The following is a 23,521-nucleotide window of genomic DNA, read 5'->3' on the forward strand; positions in this document are numbered from 1 at the left end:
TGGATAATCTTGGGTAAGTCACCAAGTCTCTCGGAGCCTCAGTTTTGGAAGTTATAAAATAGGGAACAAAAGAATACTTAGCTTGTTACAAAGATTAGAAAAAAATGTAGATAAAGCACCTTGCTAACATTCAATAAAAGGGTAATGGGTGTTCTCATATTCATTTATTCAACAACTACTTACTAATATGAGACAGGTGGGCTCAGAGAATAGGCTGCTCAGTGATCAACACCCTCCTCCTACCCTCGTGGAGCTTGCAGCCTTTGGGAGAAATTAGACAAATATGAACGATGATGTGAGATACAGACTATAATGAGAACATGCAGGGGGAAGCGGGGCTGGGAACTGGCATGCTAGCTGAGGGCTGAAGGGAGACTGGGAGCTTGCCTGGCAGGGGAGGCTGTTCCTTGAATCTCAGAAAACAAGGGAAGACAGTCTCACAGGTGAGAGGGTCAGCCTTGCCCAATAGTGCTGAGAGGTCTTGGTAGGGCCTGGCCAGGCCTGCCTTACTGAACACAAATGGAAAATTTCTGGGGCCTATACCACAGATGCTGATAAGGGGAGCTTGGTTTGGAATTGGCCTAACAAGAATTTCAAGGCCTAGAACCCTAACTTGAGGACTGGGTGCAGAATTTGTTTTCTTGTGTGGAGGCAGAAGGTGATTCTAGGCTGATGTGATTGGGGGTGTGAAAGGCAGCAGGCTCTGTCTTCTTGCGAGGTGTGTGGACATCTCACTACCTGTGAATTCTGAGACCACCGACCCCAGGTGCTCAAAGGAAGCAGAGGGAAGGCACATCCTCCCATCCTCCCACCTGTACCCTTATCATTGCAGAGCCGTTGCTGTACCCTTATTGCAGAGCCTTTGCACCATGGTATGGCGTTAGCTACTTTGTGTTTTTTTGTTTTGTTTTGTTTTTTTATTTTTAATTTATTTCTTTATTTTTTTGAGATAGTCTCGCTCTGTCACCCAGGCTGGAGTGCAGTGGCGCGATCTCAACTCACTGCAACCTCCGCCTCCCAGGTTCAAGCGATTCTCCTGCTTCAGCCTCCTAAGTAGCTGGGACTACAGGCGTGTGCCACCACGCCTGGCTACTTTTTGTATTTTTAGTAGAGACGGGGTTTCACTGTGTTAGCCAGGATGGTCTCAATCTCCTGTCCTCGTGATCTGCCTGCTTCGGCCTCCTAAAGTGCTGGGATTACAGGTGTGAGCCACCGCGCCTGGCCCCGTTTTGTTTTGTTTTGAAATGGAGTCTGGCTCTTTCATCCAGGCTAGAGTGCAGTGGCACAATTTCAGCTCACTGCAACCTCTGCCTCCTGGGTTCAAGTGATTATCCTGCCTCAGCCTCCCAAATAGCTGAGACTACAGGCACGAACCACCACACCCGGCTAATTTTTGTAGTTTTAGTAGAGACAAGGTTTCACCATATTGGCCAGGGTGGTCTTGAACTCCCGACCTCGTGATTTGCCCGGCTCAGCCTCCCAAAGTGCTGGGATTACAGGCATGAGCCACTGCGCCTGGCCTACTTTGCATATAGACCAATTTTAAAAGCTCCTTGAATCAAGTATCCACTTGGTTACTTGGTTTAACAACAAGAGGTCATGGGTGGCCTTTTTTTTTTTTTTTTTTTTGAGACAGGATCTCACTCTGTCATCCAGGCTGGAGTGCAGTGGCATGATCTCAGCTCACTACAGTCTCCACCTCCTGGACTCAAGTGATTCTCCCGCTTGAGCCTCCCAAGTAGCTGGGACCATAGGTGCACACCACCGTGCCTGGCTAATTTTTTTTTTTTTTTAAGAGATGGAGGTTTCACCATGTTGCCCAGGCTGGTCTTGAACTCCTGAGTGTAAGCCATACGCCTACCTCTGCCTCTCAAAATGCTGGGATTACAGACATGAGCCATGATGCCTGGCCTAGGGTGCCCTTGACAGGAGCAGGTTCAGAGTGGCAACAGCCAAATGACAGTGGGATATGAGGATGTTGTAACAACTCTTAAGGTAATTTGGCTGTTAAGGGGAGCAGAGAAATGAAGTAGTAGCTGTAAGCGGGGTGGGGTCAAGGGAGGATTTTTTTTTTTTTTTTGAGACAGAGTTTCACTCTTATTGCCCAGACTACAGTACAATGGCAAGATCTCGGCTCACTGCAATCTCTGCCTTCCGGGTTCAAGAGATTCTCCTGCCTCAGCCTCCTGAGTAGCTGGGATTACAGGCATGCGCCACTATGCCCGGCTAATTTTGTATTTTTAGTAGAGACGGGGTTTCTCCATGTTGGTCAGACTGGTCTTGAACTTCTGACCTCAGGTGATCCACCTGCCTCAGCCTCCCAGAGTGCTGGGATTACAGGTGTGAGCCACTGCGCCCGGCCTCAAGGGAGGAGTTTTAGGGATAGGATAGTTTTAAATGATGATGGGAAGGTGCCAATATAGAATGAGCAGCTAGGCTGAATGTGATGGTTCATGGCCATAATTCCAGCACTTTGGGAGGCCAAGGCAGGAGACTTGCTTGAGGCTAGGAGATAGAGGCAATATAGTGAGACCCCCATCTCTGAAAAAAAAAAATTACTGTATGTTATACCTTGGTTGTGGAAGAAAAAAATATTTTTTAAAAAAAAGAAAAATTAGCCTGGTATAGTGGCACATGCCCTGCAGTCCCAGCTACTTGGGAGGCTGAGGCAGGAGGATCATTTGAGCCCAGAAATTGGAGGCTTCAGTAAGGTATAATCATGCCACTTTACTCCAGCCTGGGCAACAGAGCAATACCATGTCTCAAATATATATATCAAGAGGTGTGGTTATCAATTAAGTGAAGTCCCCAAAAAGGTTGGAGACTTCTGCCAATCTTTTTCAACCATCCCAATTTATCTGGCTAGGACTGAGGGATTTCACAGGACTTTCAGTTTTAAACTGGAACAGTCCTGGACAAACAATGGCAAGCTTGTCACCCTGGCAGGAGGGCACAGGATACAGACAGAGCATCTTCCATGAAAACAAGAAAGGAGAAGAGGAGGGGCACAGGTGCAGGGAAGTTTGTGATTTTATGGTGGAAAGTTGTTGGAGTGAGGGTCTCTCTTGTGACTTCTGTCTTCTCTGTGGGGTAGGACATGTGATCACCCATTGGGTAGGCACCTTTACACTCTATCTCCTGCCCTTGCTGCTGGGCCTGCAAATCTATCTATCTGCATGTACTCAATAGATATTGACTGAAAGAATCAGTGAATAAATGAGACTGGGGTAGATCTCACAGGTTGAGTCCTCTGTAGAGAGACCCTGGGACAGAGATCAGGGTGCAGGAAGTTTATTGGAGAGTGCTCTTGGAATTAACACCTTTGTTTTGTTTTGTGCCAGGGTCTCGCTCTATTGCCCAGACTGGAGTGCAGTAATGATTGCTCAGTGTAGCCTTGAACTTCCGGGCCCAAGTGATCCTCCCACGTCAGCCTCCTGAATAGCTGGGACCATACCATATGGTCCCATCATATGGCACACACCATCATGCCTGGCAAGGTTTTTTTTTTTTTTTTTTTTTTTTTTTTTGAGACAGGGATCTCACTATGTCTCAGAGGCTGGTCTCAAACTTCTGGGCTCAAGCAATCCTCCCACCTTGGCCTCCCAAAGTGTTAAGATTACAGGCATGAGCCACTGCACCTGGCCAAATTAATACCTGTGGAAGAGAAGGAAACAGGATTGGGCAGAGGGAGAAGTTGAACTGGGAACTCTGAAGTAGGGAAGACACTTCAGAGCTGCCCTGAGTAGGGGGTGGAGGGCCCGGCAGATAAAACCCATGCTGATCAGTTATGGGAAGCAGGCTGCTCTGAGAAAGGGGCAGGACGTTGAGGAAGGCAGCTCACATCAGCAGGGGAAATCCTGAAAGGGGGCTGGTAGCTGAGAGCCATCTGCTGGCAGCAGTCTCCGGAGCTTGGGGACTAGATCCTTCAGTTCTGAAGGAGACCTGGGCAGTGTGCATCGCAGCATCCATCACAGCAGAGAAAGGTGAAAGTTTAAGGAGAGTGAGAGATGGTGAAACAACCACTCTTATGGTAGAATGGCCATTATCTGGCCGGCACAGTGTTACAGTACTGAGTGAGACAGCCCTACTGGGAAAATGCTCTCAGTCTAGCGTTGGAGGCTTTGGAGGCTTTGGAGCCTTTGGAGAGACACCTGCTGGGGAAGTGCAAAAAGGCTTCATGAAAGAGCAGGCAGTAGGCCTGGGCTTTAAAGAATGAACAGGCCTGGCCGGGCGCAGTGGCGCACTTTGGGAGGCCGAGGCTGGTGGATCCCCTGAGGTCAGGAGTTCGAGACCAGCCTGGCTAACCTGGTGAAACCCCATCTCTACTAAAAATACAAAAATTAGCTGGGCGTGGTGGTGGGCACCTGTAATCCCAGCTACTCACGAGGCTGAGGCAGGAGAATCACTTGAACCCGAGAGGTGGAGGTTGCTGTGAGCCGAGGCTGCGCCATTGTACTCCAGCCTGGGCGACAGCGCGAGACTCCATCTCAACGACAAACAACAACAACAACAAAAAGAATGAGCAGGCATTCTGCAGGCAACAGAGTAGGCAAGGGCCTAGCAGACACATACCTGTCTCTGGTCAGGCAGGGAGAGGTCTGTAACTATCCTAGCCCAGGCAGTTTTCCTAGTTCAGACCAGTGCTTACCACTCAAGGACCAAAGGCCTGTGCCTCGAGGGCCTGGGAAGGAGCCCTCACATTTTACTTTCATCATCTTGGAAGAGCAGGAGCCTCATCCCCTGAAGAAGCTGCTCTCTGGGTAGTTTCTTTCTTTCTTTTTCATTTTTATTTTTATTTTAAACAGAATCTAGCTGTCATCCAGGTTGGGGTGTAGTGGCACTATGATAGCTCACTGCAGCCTCAAACTCCTGGACTAAAGTGATCCTCTCACCTCAGACTCCTGACGAGCTGAGAATACAGGCTTGTGCCACCATGCCTGGCTAATTTAAATAACTTTTTTGTAGAGATGAGGTCTTGCTTTGCCATCCAGGCTGGTCTCAAATTCCTGGCTTCAAGTGATCCTCCCGTCTGAGCCTCACGAAGTGCTGGGATTACAGGCGTGAGCCACCACACTTAGCTTGCTTTCTTTCTAAAATCCCACATATAATCATTCCCAATCTGGGTTATTTCTTTTTTCATTTTTTTTCCTCTTTCTTTCTTTCTTTCTTTCTTTCTTTCTTTCTTTCTTTCTTTCTTTCTTTCTTTCTTTCTTTCTTTTTTTTGAGACGGAGTTTTACTCTTGTTGCCTAGGCTGGAGTGCAATGGCGCAATCTCGGCTCACTGCAACCTCTGTCTCCCAGGTTCAAGCGATTCTCCTGCCTCAGCCTCCCGAGTAGCTAGGATTACAGGCAACCATCACCACGCCCGGCTAGTTTTTTGTATTTTTAGTAGAGACAGGGTTTCACCATGTTGACCAGGCTGGTCTCAAACTCCTGACCTCAGGTGATCCACCCGCCTTGGCCTCCCAAAGTGCTGGATCACGGGCACAAGCCACTGTGCCTGGCCTTTTTTTTTTTTTTTGTGAGACAGGATCTTGCTCTGTTGCCCAGGCTGTAGTACAGTGGCACGATCTTGGCTCACTGCAACCTCTGCCTCCCGCCAGGTTCAAGCAATTTTTCTGCCTCAACCTCCGGAGTAGCTGGAATTACAGATGTGTACCACCACGCTCAGCTAATTTATGTATTTTTAGTAGAGACAGGGTTTCACCATGTTGGCCAGGCTGGTCTCGAACTCCTGACCTCAAGTGATCCACCTGCCTTGGTCTCCCAAAGTGCTGGGATTACAGGTGTGAGCCACTGCACCCGGCTGAACCCAGTTCTTCTGTCTTCAATTCTTGCGTGTCTACTGGGTCCTGCTCTCTCCTTTTCTAACTCTGCCCTGAACTAACCCAGTCGACTTTGGCTTCCTCTCTGGGTCTTAGTGTTTCTAAGCTGCGTAAGGGGAGTGGCCATTCTGTGGCATTGATTCTCAATTTTGGCAGATGGCACAAATGCATAGAGAGCATGGGGTAGGTAGCCCTCTGGCCCCTTTCTCCAGCCCCCATCTGCCCCCTCTTAGTATCCCTTCCAATCCCTTCCAGTTCCAAACATGTGTAGACTTTTCACTTCCACTTTATTATCACCTCATTTGTAGGATTTTAAGCTTTATTACCTAGAAGGGAGTGAGGAACTCACACCTTCAGTTCTGCTTTTCAAATATACGGTTATCATGTGTGAAAATAACCTTAGTAACAGCATCTAACTGGCTACAGTTTTGTCTGGAGGGCATCCACATAAATAAATGCAGAAGGAACCAGGGCATGGACAACAACACAGCTAGCTAGGGTAGTGCGGCCTCTGGACCCCTGGAACTTTCTTCTAGCCCCTGGGGGTCCTGGAGCTGTTGTCAGGGTCAGCAGAACTCAGACGAGACCCAGAGCAGCTTTGAGCAATTGGCCGCCTTCTCTGGGTCTCCGCCTCCTGCCTCCTCTGATGCTCAGAGCTCCTTCAGGAAAGAGCTCCTGGGTCTCCCCAGTTCCCCTGTCTCCTGGATGCTTGTCCAGGATTGATTCTCTGGGCAGCTCCCCTCCAAGCAGTAAATGAAATATTGGTTACCAGGAGTGAGGAGGGAGGCAATTAACCCTTAGACCTCACCATGGCAGATGTGTCTGTAGCAAGCTGAAGTGGAGAGCCAGGCACACCTGCCTGGCCTTCCTGCAAAGTCATCCAATTAGGGCAGCCCCCAGCAGTGGGCCCACTGCCCCCTCTGGTCCTCATAACCTTAGAAACCAGTGCTGCAGCAGCTCCTAGGGCTGGTGGCTGCCTCGGCATAAGATGGCCTGCCATTTCTCGTGTGGAAGAGCTCCAGGGGCACCTCCGTCCTCACACCCCTCCTGGCAGGGACATTATTCATTAATTAATCACACATCTTCCTAAAGGGGAGGCAGCCTGGGGAGGTTTGTTGCTTCTCCTCCAGAGTGGACATGCCCTTCTGTCTGTCCGGCACCTTCCCACCCCCACACAGCCCTGACCCCTGGAATGTTCCTGTGCCAGAAAAGAACCCTGACTGAAGAAGGGGGAGACAAATGCCCTGCTTTCAGGGAGCCCCCACTAGAAAAGACAGACATAGCCTCTGCTCTCAAAGTGCTCACAGTTAGATAAGAAGACAGTCTCTCCTTCAGGCAGCCCCCAGTCCGGGGGTGGAGACTGTCCCTTTCTCAGAAAGTCCTAGTTTAATAGAAGAAGCACAGTATCAGCCAGGCGCAGTGACTCATGCCTGTAATCCCAGCACTTTGGGAGGCCGAGATGGGCAGCTCACTTGAGGCCAGGAGTTCAAGACGACACTGGCCAACATGGTGAAATCCCGTCTCTACTAAAAATACAAAAATTAGCCAGGCATGGTAGTCCCAGCTGCTCGGGAGGCTGAGACAGGAGAATCGCTTGAACCCTGGAGGTAGAGGTTGCAGTGGGCCGAGATCATGCCACTGCACTCCAGCCTGGGTGACAGAGCAAGACTCTATCTCAAAAAAAAAAAAAAAAAAAAAGGAAAGAAAAAGGAAAAGCACAGTATCTACCCCTTAGAACCACTCATGGAAGCCAGTCTTTGCATCAAGGAATCCCCAGATCCCTGGTCTGGGTGGAGATACACACCTCACCCTCAAGGAGCTGAGATTTGAAGAGAAAACGCAGTCTTTGTCTTGGAGGCCCCCAGTCTGATGGAGGAGATATGTGTCTTACCTTTAGGAAGCTTCCCAAACTGATGATGGAGACACAGTCTTTGCCCTCAGGTGTCCCAAGTCTAAGGAAAAAAATAGATTTGCCCTTGAGGAGCCCCTTTTTGATGGGGAGCATTTCCCTAGAAGGTTGCCCTGCAACTGGGATGTGGCTTGAGTGACAAGCAGCAGGAAAGCTGGCACTGCAGGACACTCCTGGTGCCCTTCAAAGGTCAAAAAAGTCCTTGGTTTCAGTCCAGCCCCAGTTGTGCCACAGCGTTACTGCATGACTGTGGGCAAGTCACGAATCTTCTTCAGACTATGATTTCTTTTCTTTTTTTTTTTTTTTTTTTTTTTTTTGTTTTGAGACAGAGTCTCGCTCTGTGCCCCAGGCTGGAGTGCAGTGGTGCAATCTCGGCTCACTGCAAGCTCCGACTCACGGGTTCACGCCATTCTCCTGCCTCAGCCTCCCGAGTAGCTGGGACTATAGGCGCCCGCCACCACGCCCAGCTAATTTTTTGTATTTTTAATAGAGATGGGGTTTCACTGTGGTCTCGATCTCCTGACCTTGTGATCCGCCCACCTCGGCCTCCCAAAGTGCTGGGATTACAGGCGTGAGCCACCGCGCCCAGCCCAGACTATGATTTCTTCACCTACAAAATGGAGATGTTAGCCCCATCTCTCAAAATGACATGAGGATTGTCAAGTTACTAGAAAGAAAAGAAGCTAGGCCAGCCAGTCAGCCAGCCTGCACGCACTACAGAAAAGATTAACATGGTTTTTCTTGTAACAGAGGTCATGGATCAGTCCCAGTGGCCTCTGGGAAGGGTGGGGAGCCCCTCAGGTGTGGTGGCTGGATAATTCCAGGCCTGAATGGCCATTAGAGAACCCGGGGCTGTGGGTAGCACTGGGGGGCCAGAGGAGTGCCCTCTAACCTAATCACTCTTCCCACCGAGATTCTCATTCCAGCCAGACCTGCCAGGGGTTTTATTGGGTTTGTGGGGACCCGCAGATTTCAATCTCCAGACCCCACAGGGAAGGAACAAGCATTAAACTAATTTTATTAAACGGCCACAGCTGGCAGTGGGGGAAGTAGGGAAGAGAAGGGAGGATAAAGAAAGTCATTCAAGTCTGCCAGCAATGACAAGGGTCTATACATGAGGCCTGGCCAGGAGGGAGGCCACCCCTCCTTCCTGTCTCTCCAGCTGAGCTAGACTGGGGAGGGGAGGCCAGATGGGACCTTTCCTCAATGAAGAGCTTTGGGATTCTCCAAGAGTCTCACCCCATGGCTGCTGCCCAGGGCAGATGCTTGTAAATACATCAGGCCTCTGCAGGGCAGGGGTGGGAGTGGAAGGGCTGGGCTCAGGCTGCCCTGATGCCATCCTCAGATCTGCTTTGGAGATCCCAACTCTATGAAATATGGTGTGCCAGGTAAGAGTATGGTCTTTGGTTCAAATACTGGCATGTGTCTGTTTTTAGCTCTGTGATCTTGGCAAGTTGTTTAACCTCTCTGAGTCTCAGTTTCCTCATCTAAAATGGATAAAATAACAGCATAATTTTAAAGGGCATGAGATAATTTCCTGTAGATCTACTGCCCACCCCCGCACACATATCCATGAGATAATATATATAAAGTTCTTACATAGTACCTGACATATAGTGGGTACTCTCTCAATATTAGCTGTTGTTATCTAGAAATGCCCTGTGTGACATGGCCCCTAGTTGCAGGAAGTGAGGATGGCAGTGGTGGGGTAAGGGGACTTGGTATGTCTTGGATTTTCTTTTTTTCTTTTTGAGATGGAGTCTTGCTCTGTCGCCCAGTGCAATGGCGCGATCTCAGCTCACTACAACCTCCGCCTCCAGAATTCCAGCAATTCTGCCTCAGCCTCCCAATCCCAGTAGCAGGGATTACAGGCGCCTGCCACCACGCCTAACTAATTTTTGTATTTTCAGTAGAGACAGGTTTTCACCATGTTGGCCAGGCTGGTCTCAAACTCCTGACCTCGGTGATCCTCCCACCTCGGCCTCCCAAAGTGCTGGGATTACAGGCATGAGCCACCGAGATGGCATACTTGAAAGCATTTTGCAACAGTTACAGATAAATAATAAAAGCTATGTTTATTGAGCACTTAACAATATAGCTCACTAATCCTCAATCAAGTGAGGTAGGTCTCCTTACCTACGTTTATTGATGAGGAAACCCAAGCACAGAGGTCAAGTGCGTAGACCTAGGTCAACCAGCCTTTAGTCTAAAATATGTTCCTTTCTATGGCTGTCATTAATCCTAAATTGAATTGAGAGGAGTGACTTGCCCAGGATCATACATGGTGGCCCAGGGCTGGACCTAGGTCTCCCAGTTTAAAGATCACCTGTGCCTGTGGAATGCTGATGCCACTTTCAGCGAGGCTCACGCCTGTAATCCCAGCACTCTGGGAGGCTGAGGCAGGTGGATCACCAGGTCAGGAGGTTGAGACCAGCCTGGTCAACATGGTGAAACCCCATCTCTACTAAAAATACAAAAATTAGCTGGGCGTGGTGGTGCACGCCTGTATTCCTAGCTACTCAGGAGGCTGAGGCAGGAGAATCACTTGAACCTGGGAGGTGGAGGTTGCAGTGAGCCGAGTTCTTGCCACTGCACTCCAGCCTGGCGACACAGGGAGACTCCTCGGTCTCAAAAAAAAAAAAAAAAAAAAAAAAAAAAAAAAAAAGGAATATGTCCACCATGGAAGATGATGAAGTAACTGGGCTGCTTCCCATCCCAGCTTTCCAGGCCCACTTGGGCTGTGGTGGGCATTGGACCCTTTGGCAACTTCCTCCTGGAGCAGCTCAAGTTCTGGCACCTGGTTTCCCCTAGAAACTTCCACCAGACCCCTTCCTAATCTGGAGGAGGGCACGGTCCGCGGTTCCCTCCCTCAACCCTCCCCAGGGCACACACTGAAACCCCCTCGGGGTGAAAATGTTTTTATTATAGCTTTGGTCAGACGGGGCACAGCCGGGCAGGGGCTCTGAGGGTGCTGGGAAGCAATCCAGTCCCCAACTCCCCCTTTCCCTGGGCGCGCCACCCCGGAGGGAGCCGAGGGCAGCTCATCTCAGAGCGCAGGAAGCAACCCCGCCGCCGCGACCTCTCCCCAGGCTGGGGTGGGCTGGCAGGCGGAGGTGGGCAGTAAACAGTCCTATTGTACAAATATATAGCGTGGGCCGGGCGGGGGCGGTCAACCCCGGCTCCCGGGCACGGGGACAGGGCGCGCTGGGCCCGGCTCTGCAGCGAGCCGGCGGGAGGGCCTAGCTGTGGCCCAGGCGGTGGTGAGCACGGGCCGGGGGCGTCATAGCCGGGGAGGGCCGGGCGGCGAGCGGGTGGGCAGGGGCGAGTCATCGTCTGCCCCGCCCGGAGGGGGTCCCGCGGGGGTGAGGGACGTGGGTGGAGGGACACGGGGAGCTCAGTCGGAGTAGATGATGAAGCCAGAGAACGTGCTGTATTTGTTGCTGTTGCCGCCGTGTGCTTTGCCTCCATCGAGCTTGATGAAGACCTCGTCGCCGGCGTCCAGGTGCAGGATCACGCTGTTGCTGGCGTAGTCATAGTTCTGATCCGCGTCCTGGGCAATAGCACTGGCCCGCACCTGCGGGTAGGGGACACGGGAGGGAGGGCGAGAGGGGAGGGAGGGCGAGAGAGGAGGGAGGATGAGAAGGGAGGGAGGTGAGGCAGTCCCGGGGAGGATCAGCAGACCCTGAAACCTGGCCTGCAGCCTCGCCTCATCCCACCCGGCCCCATCCCAATCGTACAGAACTTGTTTCAGGAGAGGGGCGGAGACGAGCCCTGGATTTCTAGGGCAGGTCTGATCTGGGCCTGAATTGGGAGTCAAGGCAGAGTCTTCCTCCTTCACTCCTATAGAGCTTTCCATCCAGCTGGCCCAGAACCTCAATACCTCCAGGAAGCCTGGAAGCCGGTCCTTGCAAAGAGGAATTCTCTGGACCTCCAGGAGATGGAGGGCCTTCCCTTCTCTCATCATTCCTTCCTCTCTGCTTTCATAATGATGCCATCGTTTCAGCCACACCCGCTGGATCGTATGTCAGTGGATGGACACAAGGGCACACCTTGGCCCCACAGGTCAGGCAGTTGGATCAATGCCAGGCTGCCAGTCAGCAACCATCCTGGAACCAGGGCCAGGTCTTCGGTCTGAAATGCATTCCAGAGTCTCCCCTGCTGCAGCAGTGAGACAGAAGGCCTGGTAATGCTTTCCACTCCCAGGGCTTAGAAGGAGTATGGGTGCCAGTCTCCATGGAGCTATAGCTATATACCTGTCACTACCCACCCAAAGAGGACTTGTAGCTCCTCCTATCTCACCTCAGGGTGGTAGAAAGGAACTGGGTGGGAAGAAGGGAATCCAGGCCCTACTTCCCTCTGGGATTCTCGGTCTGAAGTGACATCCTTGCTGGTCCCTGCCTTGATGGGGGATGGGGAGGGACAGGCAGGATAATGGGTCAAGGGAGCACCAGCATTTGGGTTTGGAGCCTGCTGTCACTTTTGGAGGCTCTGACTATAATCATAAGAGATTGTGTGTGGCTGGGCACGGTGGCTCATGCATGTAATCCCAGCACTTCGGAAGGCCCAGGTTGGTGGAAAATTTGAGGTCAGGAATTCGAGACCAGACTGGCCAACACGGTGAGACCCCCATCTCTACTAAAAATGCAAAAATTAGCTAGATGTAGTGGCGCATGCCTGTAATCCTAGTTCCTGGGGAGGCCGAGGCAGAATCACTTAAACCTGGAAGATGGAGGCTGCAGTGAGCCAAGATCACGCCACTGCACTCCAGCCTGGGTGACACAGTGAGACTCAGTCTCAAAAAGAAAAGAGAGAGAGAGAGATTGTGTGGTGGTGAACAAATGATCTACAGACATTCCTCTAACAGGGATGGAAACATAAGTCCTGAGTTTGAGGATCGGGGCCTCTCCAGTGTATCCTGGGTAGAGACCTGGAAGAGAAGCGCCCTCTCCAGGACTGTGGCTTGTGGTGTGGGGAGGCTGCACTGAGTGGAGTTCTCTTAGGTTTCTCCACGGCCCCTCTCTATCCTGTCCCTTCACGGAAGGCAGCTCACCATCCCACCCTCCAGGGCTGAAGTGTGGGTAGAACCAAGCCAAATTAGGGGAGGGGCCCATCCTCTCTCCTGGACTGGAGGCAGCACTGCAGGTCAGCTGTGCCAGAGCTGCTGACTCAGCCGCGATGCTGCAATGAAGAGGACCCGACATATTTGCATGAGGGCCTCCCTTTAAAGCCCATCTCCAACCCCTTCTTCTCCTTCAACCTCTTCTTCCCAACCAGAGAAGAAACTCTTCGTGCGCTTAGCTGGGAAAACTGGTCTAGTTAAAGGTGGGAGGGAATAAATGAGAGGGGAGACGCTGTCTGCCAAGGAGCTCAGTTTCTGTGTCTAGAAAATGGATGAGAAGACTTTGCCTCACCACTGCCACCTCTGTAAAAGTCTTTTGATGATGAAGAAAAAAAACATTTAGATCTTGATGGGGCTTTGAGTTATTAGGGAAGAGCTGAAAGCAAACAGCCAACTTCTGTATTGTTCCCTGAGCCCTAATCCTGGTAGTATTTATTATTACACAAGCATTTCATTATCTTTGCTAATAAATTACTACTAATAACAATTATTTTTATTGCCCAGATTAATTTAGCCTTAACTCATTAAAACAGTGTGCTCCTTAATAGCCAAATCCATTGGAACAGAGTCATCTGTCATCAGGAATCTCCTGGTGATGTGACTGTATCAGAACTGTTATGCTTATGTTTATTATTTATTCATCACCATGATTGTTGCCGTAATTATCCTAATTATCCATGGAGGCAGAGAGAATTTATGCCCTTCCATCCTTAGATGGTGGGGCATCCAGGGTTGGAACCCAGGGGTCCCAATTCTCTGCCTGACTGGAGACAGTTGAGGTCTGCAGCTCCTCCTGGGGTCCAAGGGGAAGTGTGGGTAAACGAGGTTGCCAAGGAAGCAAGAAAGCAGGTTTGGGCCTTGTTATGAGGGAGCGCTGCAGAATCAGTTCCTCAAGGGCTGCCAGGAGGGGAAACTGAGGCAATGGTCTGACCAAGGGAACTGGGTGAGAGGGTATCCAGGAAACATGTTCCTGCCCTCAGATCAATGCTGGGGTCTTGGGTGTGCGGATGTGGCTCCCATAGGGGAGCCAGCGTAGCCCATGGGGGACGCTTGCATTTTCACATATTTACTGCATTCCTGCTGTGCCAGGCATTGTGCTCTGTGCTGTGAAAGGTATAGGGGCCAGAGAGGATAGCCAGGGGACCATCTGCCACCACCAGGGGAGAGGCTGATCTCCTTAGGTCTTTTTCCTTTTTGAGACAGAGTCTCGGTCTGTCACCTAGGATGGAGTGCAGAGGTGCAATCTCAGCTCACTGCAACTTCCGCTTCCCAGGTTCAAGTGATTCTCCTACCTCAGCCTTCCAAGTAGCTGGAATTACAGGCATCCACCACCACACCCAGCCTTTTTTTTTTTTTTTTTTTTCTTTTTTTTTTTTGTATTTTTAGTAGAGATAGGGTTTCACCATGTTGGACAGGCTGGTCTCGAACTCCTGACCTCTGGTGATCCGCCCGCCTCGGCCTCCCAAAGTGCTGGGATTACAAGAGTGAGCCACCGTGCCGGCCTTCTTAGGTCTTTATACCGCCACCTTGAATTTATATATGCCAGCACCTCTTGCTGCAGTCAGAGTCTGTTGTCAAACCCCTTGCCCATTGGTGATACTCACCTCCCCACAGCCTGCTACCCTGGATAAGCAGCACCCTGACCACAGGCCCTGGCACATCCTCACAAAGCCCCCTGCCCAGTTTATTAATTTTGTGTCCTCTCCAACCCACCTGAACTGTGGATCTTGGAGGCAGCTGCAGGCAACTCACCACACCCAGGGCCCCACTGCCAACCCAGAGTCCTTTCCCCAGGCTCCTCGCATCCTAATGGTCAGGACTTGGTGCCATCAGGGGTGTTGATGCAAGGCTACCCCTAAGGACAGGGGCCAGTGGGCCTCAGATAAGGACAGAGGGAGCCTCAGTGCCAGGCATGAAGGTGGCACTCCCCATCCCGAACTTGCCCAGAGAAGAGACAGAGCCCAGATTCAGCTCTGCCTCCCTAAAGAAATTCTGGAAGCCTCTCTACAGGCAGGAAGCCAGGAAGAAAAAGTGCAGTGCTCAGGATGGCCCCGGGTTCTGAAGTCACGGGAGATACAAGCTTCTCTCTTTTGTTCGCATCCATTGCCCGGTCCTGCCATTTTTTTCCTCTGCTTATTTAAATGTCCTCATCCACCTCTGAGCTGGCTTTCCCCTACACTTGACCTTTTATTTTCTCCCTAGTGGTATCTCCTCACCTTGGGGACCAAGGTTCACCATCTTCTTCCCTGCATCAGGTTGGTCTGCACCAGGGTAGGCCCTACTGAAGCACTCCCTCCCAGCCAACACATTTGGGGACCGAAGTCATCAATTGGGCTCCCAGCCCACCTTTAACACAGTACTCGTTGGGGTGTGTGATTGTACGTTACGAATGTTCCCCCTGCATAGGCCATGAGGTCTTGGAGGGCAAGTGGACTGAACTCCTACAAAGCCTCAAACCTGGCTCCTAGTAGGGGCTCAAAACTAACAAGTGGGATGACTAGTGAGATCAAATGAGTCTCTTGGGCAATTTGGAAGAAGTCATAAAGGACATGGGAGAGGGGCCTATAGGCCCCACTATTTCTCCTGGTTTTCTTTCTTTCTTTTTTTTTTTTTTTTTGAGACAGTCTCACTCTGTTGCCCAGGCTAGAGTACAGTGGTGAGATCTCACCTCATTGCAACCTCCACCTCCTGGGTTCAAGTGATTCTCTTGCCTCAGCCTCCTGAGTAACTGGGATTACAGGCATGCACCATCACACCCAGCTAATTTTTGTATTTTTAATAGAGACGGTGTTTCGCCGTGTTGGCCAGGCTGATCTCAAACCCCTGACCTCAGCTGATCCACCTGCTTTCGCTTCCCAAAGTGCTGGGATTAGAGACGTGAGCCACTGCGCCCAGCCTCTCCTGGTTTTCTTTTGAGGGGGCTGGTTTGAGTAACTATTAAGTGCTAGGCCTTTGAAACCCCTAGTTAAAGTCACCTCCTTTTTTCCTATTAGCCTGTGGTCCCATCTCCAATGAGCACCCCTTCATCAGACTCTGTCAACACCCTGCCCCTGATGGAGGGAAAAGGAGCTTTTGAGATGGTTTTACCTCCCAGTGACTGACGCAAGTTCCCCACTCTAAGCACACAGCATCTCTGGGGACCTGTGGGGACTTCCTGAGGTGGTGCAGGGTCTAGGGCCAACCTGTGGCCTGATGACTGCCTCCCTATCCAGGCAAGCTGTCAATCCTCTGAAACCTCAGCTCTGTGTCAGCCCAAACTTCTTTGGGAAAGGAAGACATTCCATTGATGAAGGTGACATTGCTGCATCCCTTATTGGTGATTAATAGGGGGAATCATGGGGCTGTCTGCAGAATGAGCCTTTGCTGGATACTGGGGCCTCCCATTTGGTCAGGAACCAAGGACAAAGAGGAGAGACACAGGGATGTCTGATAGACACACGTGGGAGAGAGAGACATACAAGGAATAGAGAAGAGTGGGGTTAGACCCGGGGAGGAGAGGCCAGAAACCCAGGGAGAGACGGAAAAGGCAGACACAGGAGAGAGATGGATAAGAAACAGAAAAATAGAAGAAAGAGGCAGGGGAGAGGCAGAAACCAGAGAAAAGGTGTTGGGTGGGGGGGCAGCAGCCAGGCAGAAGAAAGAGAAGAGGGGCTGACTTACAAGAACCTGGCTGGCTATCTGCTCACTTTCCCTGCTTGCTCCTGTCCCTGCCCCCAAGACTTGCAGACCCGCAGGCTGGCAGAGCTTCAGGGCAGTGCTGCCGTGGGAAGGGTTCCAACAAGGTCTTGCATCTCAATCGTGGGAGATTCCTCCTCAACTTCACTAGCTCAGTTTTAGTTCTGACCAGCGGTCCCCTTCTTCCAAGAGAATGCTCGGCCTGACCACACCCCCAGGCCGCAGGCCACCATGAGTGGGAGCACTGGGAAGGGAGACGGTATCAAGATAGCTGGCTAAAATTGTCACCCCGGGGCGGGGCTGGGTGGAGGTTGGTCCTGGGGTCGGCCATTCCAAGGAGAGCTACAGGCACATGCGAGTCCCGGTACCAGAGTCCCCGACACACTCAGCGCTTTCCAGCTCCAGCGTCTGAGGTGGGGACAGAGAATGGAGAAGATCCCACATACCCCCGAGTCAGGAGGGGCTGGAGCGGGAGACCAAGAAGAGGCGGAGTTTCCATTTCCTCCCCCGCCTCAAGAGGAAAAACTACCCCTCCCCTCCAGACTGCCTTCTTGTTGGGGCAGCTCTGCTACAGTGGGAAAGAGCTCCCAACTCCCGGATTTTGCAAAGGGTGTCAGATCCGCCCAATGGTCCCTTCTCGAGAGCAGGGGACGCACTGCAGCCAGGGCTCTAAGCACCGGGCTCCCTTTGCCTTTGTGCCCCAAACATTTCCTGCAGCCACCTTTCTCCGCGTGCGCCCATGGCCACGCGCCTAGGCGCCCGCGGGTGCGGATGCTGCTTCTCCCTATTCCATGCGCCAGAGCTCATCCTTGCCCTCCCCTTATCGCCCGCTGGTGTCGGCCCTAATCCACTTCCCAAGGGGCAAGCCCCCAAGGGCAAGTCTGTGCACCTGTGAGCCCTGCGCTCTGACTAGTTGGGTTCGTTTCCCGCATTTCCAGCAGCGTTCCAGACGGTGCCCAGCAGCGTCTGTCTTGGAGCGGGAGCCCAGGAACTGAGGATCGGAGATGTCCGCTGGCTCCGACCATCCCCACACGTGATGCCCAAGCGGGGCAGTAGGGTGGGGTCTCCACCTGTGTCCGCCTGGTGCCCTCGCCAACTCCGATCAGGTACCCATTTGCCCCGGGCTCCCTGGGTGCCCTGCCCCCAGGCCAGCCCCATGCCCCCGCCTGGCCCACCTGGCCATTCTTGCAGAGGTCTGCCCACATACTGGTGCCGTCGCCGCCGCGCATGAGGACATGGTAGGTGAAAAAGTAGGTGCCGGGAATGTTGCACGTAAACTTGCCGCTGGCCGCGTCGTAGTTGTTGCCTAGGTTGGTGACCACGTCGTCAAACTTGAGCACCTCGTAACCCTCGTGGGGGTTCTTGAGGCCGGCGTAGAAGGCCACGCGCGGCACCGTGGTGTAGGTGGCCGTGCTGATGGCGCCGCTGCCTCCCGCGCCCGGCAGACCCGGAGGGCCCGGCTTGCCTGGCTCACCCTTCTCCCCCGGAGGCCCCACAGGGCCAGGAGGACCTGGGTCCCCGGGAGGCCCCGGAGGGCCGGGCTTGCCGGTGCGGCCCGGCTTCCCCTGGGGGCCCTGCACCAGCGTGGAAGGCGGGGGCGCGCCGCTCTGCTCGCTCAGGGCGTCGCCGCCGTCGGGCCGCGCGCCGGCGCCGGGGCCCCGCGCGGGGTAGGGGTCGCACACCATGCGGCAGGTACCCAGCATCTCATAGTGGCCGTCCGGGCCGCCCGAGCTCACCAGCACAGGGATGAGTACCACCAGCACCAGCAGCATCACCACGCCCGCGGCGGCCGCTAGCAGCGTCTTTCGGCCCGCGCGGAGCCTGGGGAGCGCCGGGCCGCCCGGCCGCGCCGTCGGGGCAATGGTGCCGGCGGGCGGGGGGCGCGGGCTAGACGCCCGCGCTCAAGGGCGGTCCGGCGGGGCTGCGGGCATGGGGCCGGGCCCGGGGCGCCGCGCTGCGCTGGCTGCGCTGCGGAGCCCAGCCGCCGACTCCTGCCTCGCGCCTCCCTCCTGCTGCGCTGCCGGACTGAGCGCTGCGGCCGCAGCCTCCCGCCTCCCGCCTCCCGCCTCCCGCCTCCCCGCTGGCTCCTCCCGCCTCCTGGCGCCGGGGCCACCGCCCCCTCGGCCGGGCCCCGCCCCGCCCGCTCCGCGCGGCTCTGGGCTCACGAGGGGTGGGGCTGCGGGCGGGGCCGGCGCCTAATTGGGCCGCGGGCGCCTCGAGGTGGGCGGGGCAGAAGGGGGCGGGCCGCGGAGACCCCGGGCGGGAGCCGGGAGAGGAAAGGGGAGACTGAGTACGCGGAGACGGAGACTCGGAAATGGGATGGGGGCCGGGGTCCGAGAGACCCGAGAGGAGCTCCAAGGAAAGGGGAGAGTAGGGACCAAAGAGCGAATGGGAGAGAGGGCCACAGGGAGAGCTAGAGAGCGCCGAGGGGATCGGGAGAGGAGAGGCCTCGAGGGTCGGTCACCAGGAAAACAGAGGGACGCGGGTCGCGACAGGCCAAGACCCGTAGGGGGTGGAAGCGAGAGGATAGCGCCCGGGTCTGCAGGGGACAAAGAGAGTGATTGAGGGGAGGACGAAGGGGGGAGCGGGAAGGTAGGATGAGAAAGGGGTTGTGACGCGAAGAAGAGCTTACAGAGGGGACTATGTGGCACTCAGGCCTCACAGACCACCCGTCTGGGAGATCCGGGGATCGGATGAATGCCTGTCCCGGGGCCCAGCGGAGCCCGAGTCCTGAGGGCGGCCGCCTCCTCCTTTCTGGCTCTGACTGTTCGGGTACCCGCCTCCCCCGAGGGGGATCAGGAGCTTCAACCCCCTCCTCACCTCAGCCCCTTCCTCACCGAACTGTGGCCAGGCTGCTTTTTCCTGGGCCCTTTTCTTCCATCTCCCTCTGCTCAATCCCTTTATCCCTGCCTCTGGACCAGGGAGAAAAGGGGATCCTAAAAAGGCGGGCACCCCCACATTATTTCTGCATGCTGACAGATGCAAATACGTCCCTGAGGGGTGACCCCCTTTTCCAGCCTCCAGGAGGAGGGGTGGATCTCATCCAGCCCCTCAGCCCCTCCTCCCTCACCCCCAGCCTCCTCCGCCGCCCCCCAACTCTTCTCCCCATCAGGCTGTGGGAGGCTCTCCTCTTCCTCAAGTGCAGCAAAGTGTTTAGGTTGCATAAACCGAAACGTGTCTGCTTCCATCAAAATATTTGTCACATTATCTGAGGCCCAGGTCGGGCTGCTCCACCGCTCCTCCTTCGCCCTCCTTTATCCGGCCCACCGGGGAGGATTCTGCCATTCGGAGGCGACTGGCGGCCGCTAAAGAATGACACCCCAGCCTCTCCTCTCCCAAGAGGCCCCTCCCGGCTCACACTCTCCCTATTGACCCTTCACCATGGCAAAATGATTCCCTGGCCTTCCCTACCCAAGGTTGAGGTCGCTCACCTCATCCAGGGCTGAGAGGAGAAGGACACGGGGACATCCAACGAGGGGGCTGTGAGAGAGGACCCTCCAAGCACTGATGGCTGAGGGGGTTAGAGTGACCCCACCGCCACCAAGGAGGGAGCTAAAAAACTTCAATAAGTAGCATTCATTCAGGGTTTACTCTGTGCTAGACCCTGTGTTGAATGTTTTACATACATGATCACGCTTGATCTTCACATCAATCCAAAGAAGTAAAGTCCAACATTATTTTAATTTTACAGATGGAGAACTGAGGCTCTGGGAAGTTAAGAGATTTGCTCAAAGTCACACAACTAATAAGTGGGAGAGCCGGGATTCAAACTCGTAGCCTGGCTCCAGGCTCTTCCAACCTCAGCGCGATGGAGTCTCTAGGTACTGTTTACCGCCCAAAGCCCAGGGGTAGGGGGCTCAGGGCAGCCAGACCTCCCTGGGCTCGGGAAGAGTAGTCTTCAGCGTTCGGCTGTCAGGCAATCAGGCCCCCCGGTTCCTCACGGCGGTCTCCTCGGTGTGCCCCACCAAGAGCGACAGGGCTGGTGACCCGAGGGGCGCGTGCGCGGTCGTCAGCCTGGGATTTGCACGGACCCCCTTCTCCCTAGTACGCTCGCACGCGGGTCCCTCCTCTGCTACGCCGCTGGGGCTCGCCCGCCACCCACAGCACTCGCAGAGTCCTCCGGGCACACCGCGGCTAGCTGCCGGGGGCCAAGGAGTGGGCGGGAGCGCCCACCCACCCCCGCGCCGGCCGGGGCATCCAAGAGGCGCGCTCACAGCAGCACGGCGCCCCGCCTCCCGCTCCGAAAAAGCGCCTGCTCCCCTGACGCGGTGTGGCGTCTCCGTCAGCCCAGCCGGATTCTCCCCGCTTCGCTGGAGTGGAAAATAACGGCTTCAAACTTTGCAGAAAGGAGCTAGTGCCAGCACTTTAATTAACAGCCATCTTGGCCTGTGAGCCGGAGCCACCGGCTCGGCGCCTCCCCTGGGCTCGCCAAGCCCCGCCCCGGCTCCGCCCAGGCCCCCAAAGAAGCACTCCTTAACCCCCTACCCGACCCTCCACCCATCCCCTGCTCTCAGCGCCCCTCTTTCCGGGAGATGAGGGCTTGGCTGATTGGGGAGCAGGTGCTGCCTTGAGGGGCATCTCCCAGTCTAACGCCTGAAGACAGTCACAACCCCCCCATCCGCCATGCTGCCCCCCAACATTCTATGAAGCTGGACTGTTGAAGATTCTGATATTAAAGACCTGCGTGCCAGCTGGGTGCTGTGGCTTACGTCTGTAATCCCAGCACTTTGGGAGCCTGAGGCCCGAGGATCGCTTGAGCTCAGGAGTTCCAAACAAGCTTGGGCAACTTAGAGAGATCCTGGCGTGGTGGCGCGTACCTGTAGTCCCAGCCACTCAGGAGGCTGAGGCGGGAGGATCGATTGAGCCTGGGAGGTCGAGGCTGCAATGAGCCGAGATCACGCCATTGCACTCCAGCCTGGGAAACAGAGCAAGACTCTGTCTCATTAACAACAAAACTGAAAAGGCTTGTGTGCCCATCCTATCCAGTAATTTTAGGTAAATAGCCTACCCGGCAGCGCCTGGCATCCTTTGGAAAAAGGTGGGTTGTGAGGATTAAATGAGATTTTATGCATGTAAAGTCTTGGGCTCAGTATCTGACCCTTATTATGCACCTCGTAAATGGTAGCTAATATAATTTTTTCACCTCAAGGCCAAGAAGGCCCTCTCAGGAGACCCCCAGGCCTCAGGTCTCCCTGGTCCTGCCAGCTTCCTACCAATTGCTGTGCTTGGCACTAGGAGAGGGGGACAATGGACCTAGGCTCCCAGGTTCAGAGATGGAACTGGATGAGTGAGGGAAGAACCCTGAAGTTTCGGCTTCCAGGCCTCTTCTTCAAACACCTGCTAAGAACAGGGACTCCGGTTTTCTTTCTTTCCTTTTTTTTTTTCTTTTTGAGACTGAGTTTCACTCTTCTTGCCCAGGCTGAAGCCTAATGGCGCCATCTCGGCTCACCGCAACCTCCGCCTCCCAGGTTCCAGCGATTTTTCTGCCTCAGCCTCCCAAGTAGCTGGAATTACAGGCACGTGCCACCATGCCCAGCTAATTTTTGTATTTTTAGTAGAGACAGGGTTTCACCATGTTGGCCAGGCTGGTCTCAAACTCCTGACCTCAGGTGATCCGCCTGCCTGGGCCTCCCAAAGTGCTGGGATTACAGGCGTGAGCCACCATGCCTAGCCCGGGCCAGGACTCAGGTTTTCAGAAGCAGAAAGGGAAGGAGGGTTTTAAGGTAAGGAGGGCGGCTGCTCTCTCTGTAGCTGGGATGCTGTCAGCGGGGGGCTGAAGGTCTAGCTTTGCTTCCCCTTCTGTGAGTGTGAGGGGTCACTCCTACAGCCCCCATCTGGAATGACCCTACTGTAGGAACTCCTACAGTAAAGGGGTCGCTCCAATAGCCCCCGTCATTCCAGGCATTGAGGTATATTGTGGAGGGTACAGGGAAGAGCATAGGTAAGACTTTTTACCCTGGCATGGCTGGTGCTGACTTTAGGAACTGGGTGACTGTTCTGTGGTATTTTGGGGTTCTTTGAATGAATGTGAGTGGGTGTGAATGTGTAAGAGGCTGTTGGTGTTGCTGTGTGTCTGGGTTTGGGAGTGAGGAAGCGGGGTGCTGTGCCCTGAATCATCAGCTGCTGGATCTGCATTGAGTTGTTTTTACATTTACTGAAAACAGCTAGCTAGGCCCTGCCTGGGTGAAAACACCTAGCTAGGCGACGATGCTGTGTCCTTAGATGGGTAGGACTAGAAGGCTGGACGGTGCCCCTGAGGAGTTCACTGTTTGGTGGGGGACACCCGTGCAGAAAGATCGGATACATTGCCAAAATGATTACTGTAGCTAACAGTTTTTGAGCACTTACTAAGTCCAAGATCTTGTTCTTTTTTTTTTTTTTTTTTTTGAGGTGGAGTCTCCCTCTGTTGCCCAGGCTGGAGTGCAGTGACGCAATCTCGGCTCACTGCAAGCTCCGCCTCCCGGGTTCACGCCATTCTCCTGCCTCAGCCTCCTGAGTAGCTGGGACTACAGGCGCCCGCCACCACGCCCGGCTAATTTTTTTGTATTTTTAGTAGAGACGGGGTTTCACTGTGTTAGCCAGGATGGTCTCGATCTCCTGACCTTGTGATCCGCCCACCTCGGCCTCCCAAAGTGCTGGAATTATAGGCATGAGCCACCGGGCCCGGCCAAGATCCTGTTCTTAAGCACTTTTGTGGATTATCTCATTTACACTTAACCTATTATCATGGATTTAAAACTATTACATGGCTTATATCATGTACTAGTATTAACCTCATGAGGTACACTCTATCATTTTCCCCATTTTATGGCTGAGGAATCTAAGGCTTGGGTAGAGATTTGTAGGAGGTGTTACAAAGTCCAAATGATGCATAGATGAAGAATGTCCTGCCCAGGCTGGACACAGTGGCTCACTCCTACAATCCTAGCACTTTGGGAGGCCAAAAGGCAGGAGGATGACTTGAGTCCAGGAGTTTGAGACCAGCCTGGGCAA

At 53.7% G+C, this 23,521-nt stretch overlaps 2 protein-coding genes across 3 annotated transcripts in view; both read right to left on the reverse strand.

The window, feature by feature from the left end:
- GFAP (glial fibrillary acidic protein) overlaps positions 1–21,142 on the reverse strand; it is a 66,158-nt gene extending 45,016 nt beyond the window's left edge. For both annotated transcript variants that reach the window (XM_050763111.1, XM_050763112.1), the window contains exon 1: positions 21,139–21,142. The gene's annotated coding sequence lies outside the window, so the exon portion shown is untranslated. The remainder of the gene's footprint in view (positions 1–21,138) is intronic.
- Positions 10,638–18,542, reverse strand: C1QL1 (complement C1q like 1). Its single transcript, XM_050763153.1, has 2 exons — positions 17,704–18,542; positions 10,638–11,308 (listed from the first exon to the last, which is right to left on the reverse strand). Exons 1-2 carry the CDS (start codon positions 18,298–18,300, stop codon positions 11,129–11,131), a joined length of 777 nt encoding a protein of 258 aa, XP_050619110.1. The 5' UTR covers positions 18,301–18,542; the 3' UTR covers positions 10,638–11,128.
- Positions 21,143–23,521: the final 2,379 nt, after the last annotated feature.

The sequence above is a fragment of the Macaca thibetana genome, chromosome 16 (assembly GCF_024542745.1).
Source record: "Macaca thibetana thibetana isolate TM-01 chromosome 16, ASM2454274v1, whole genome shotgun sequence".
Lineage (NCBI taxonomy): Eukaryota > Metazoa > Chordata > Mammalia > Primates > Cercopithecidae > Macaca > Macaca thibetana.

What these genes read in the sequence shown, in the direction of transcription:
- C1QL1 (XM_050763153.1), bottom strand. Translation starts at nt 18,300, where the DNA reads ATGCTGCTGGTGCTGGTGGTACTCATCCCTGTGCTGGTGAGCTCGGGC. An exon ending in ACCTCTGCAAGAATGGCCAG is followed by an intron (nt 11,309 to 17,703) that starts GTGGGCCAGGCG and finishes CCCTACCCGCAG; the next exon opens with GTGCGGGCCAGTGCTATTGC.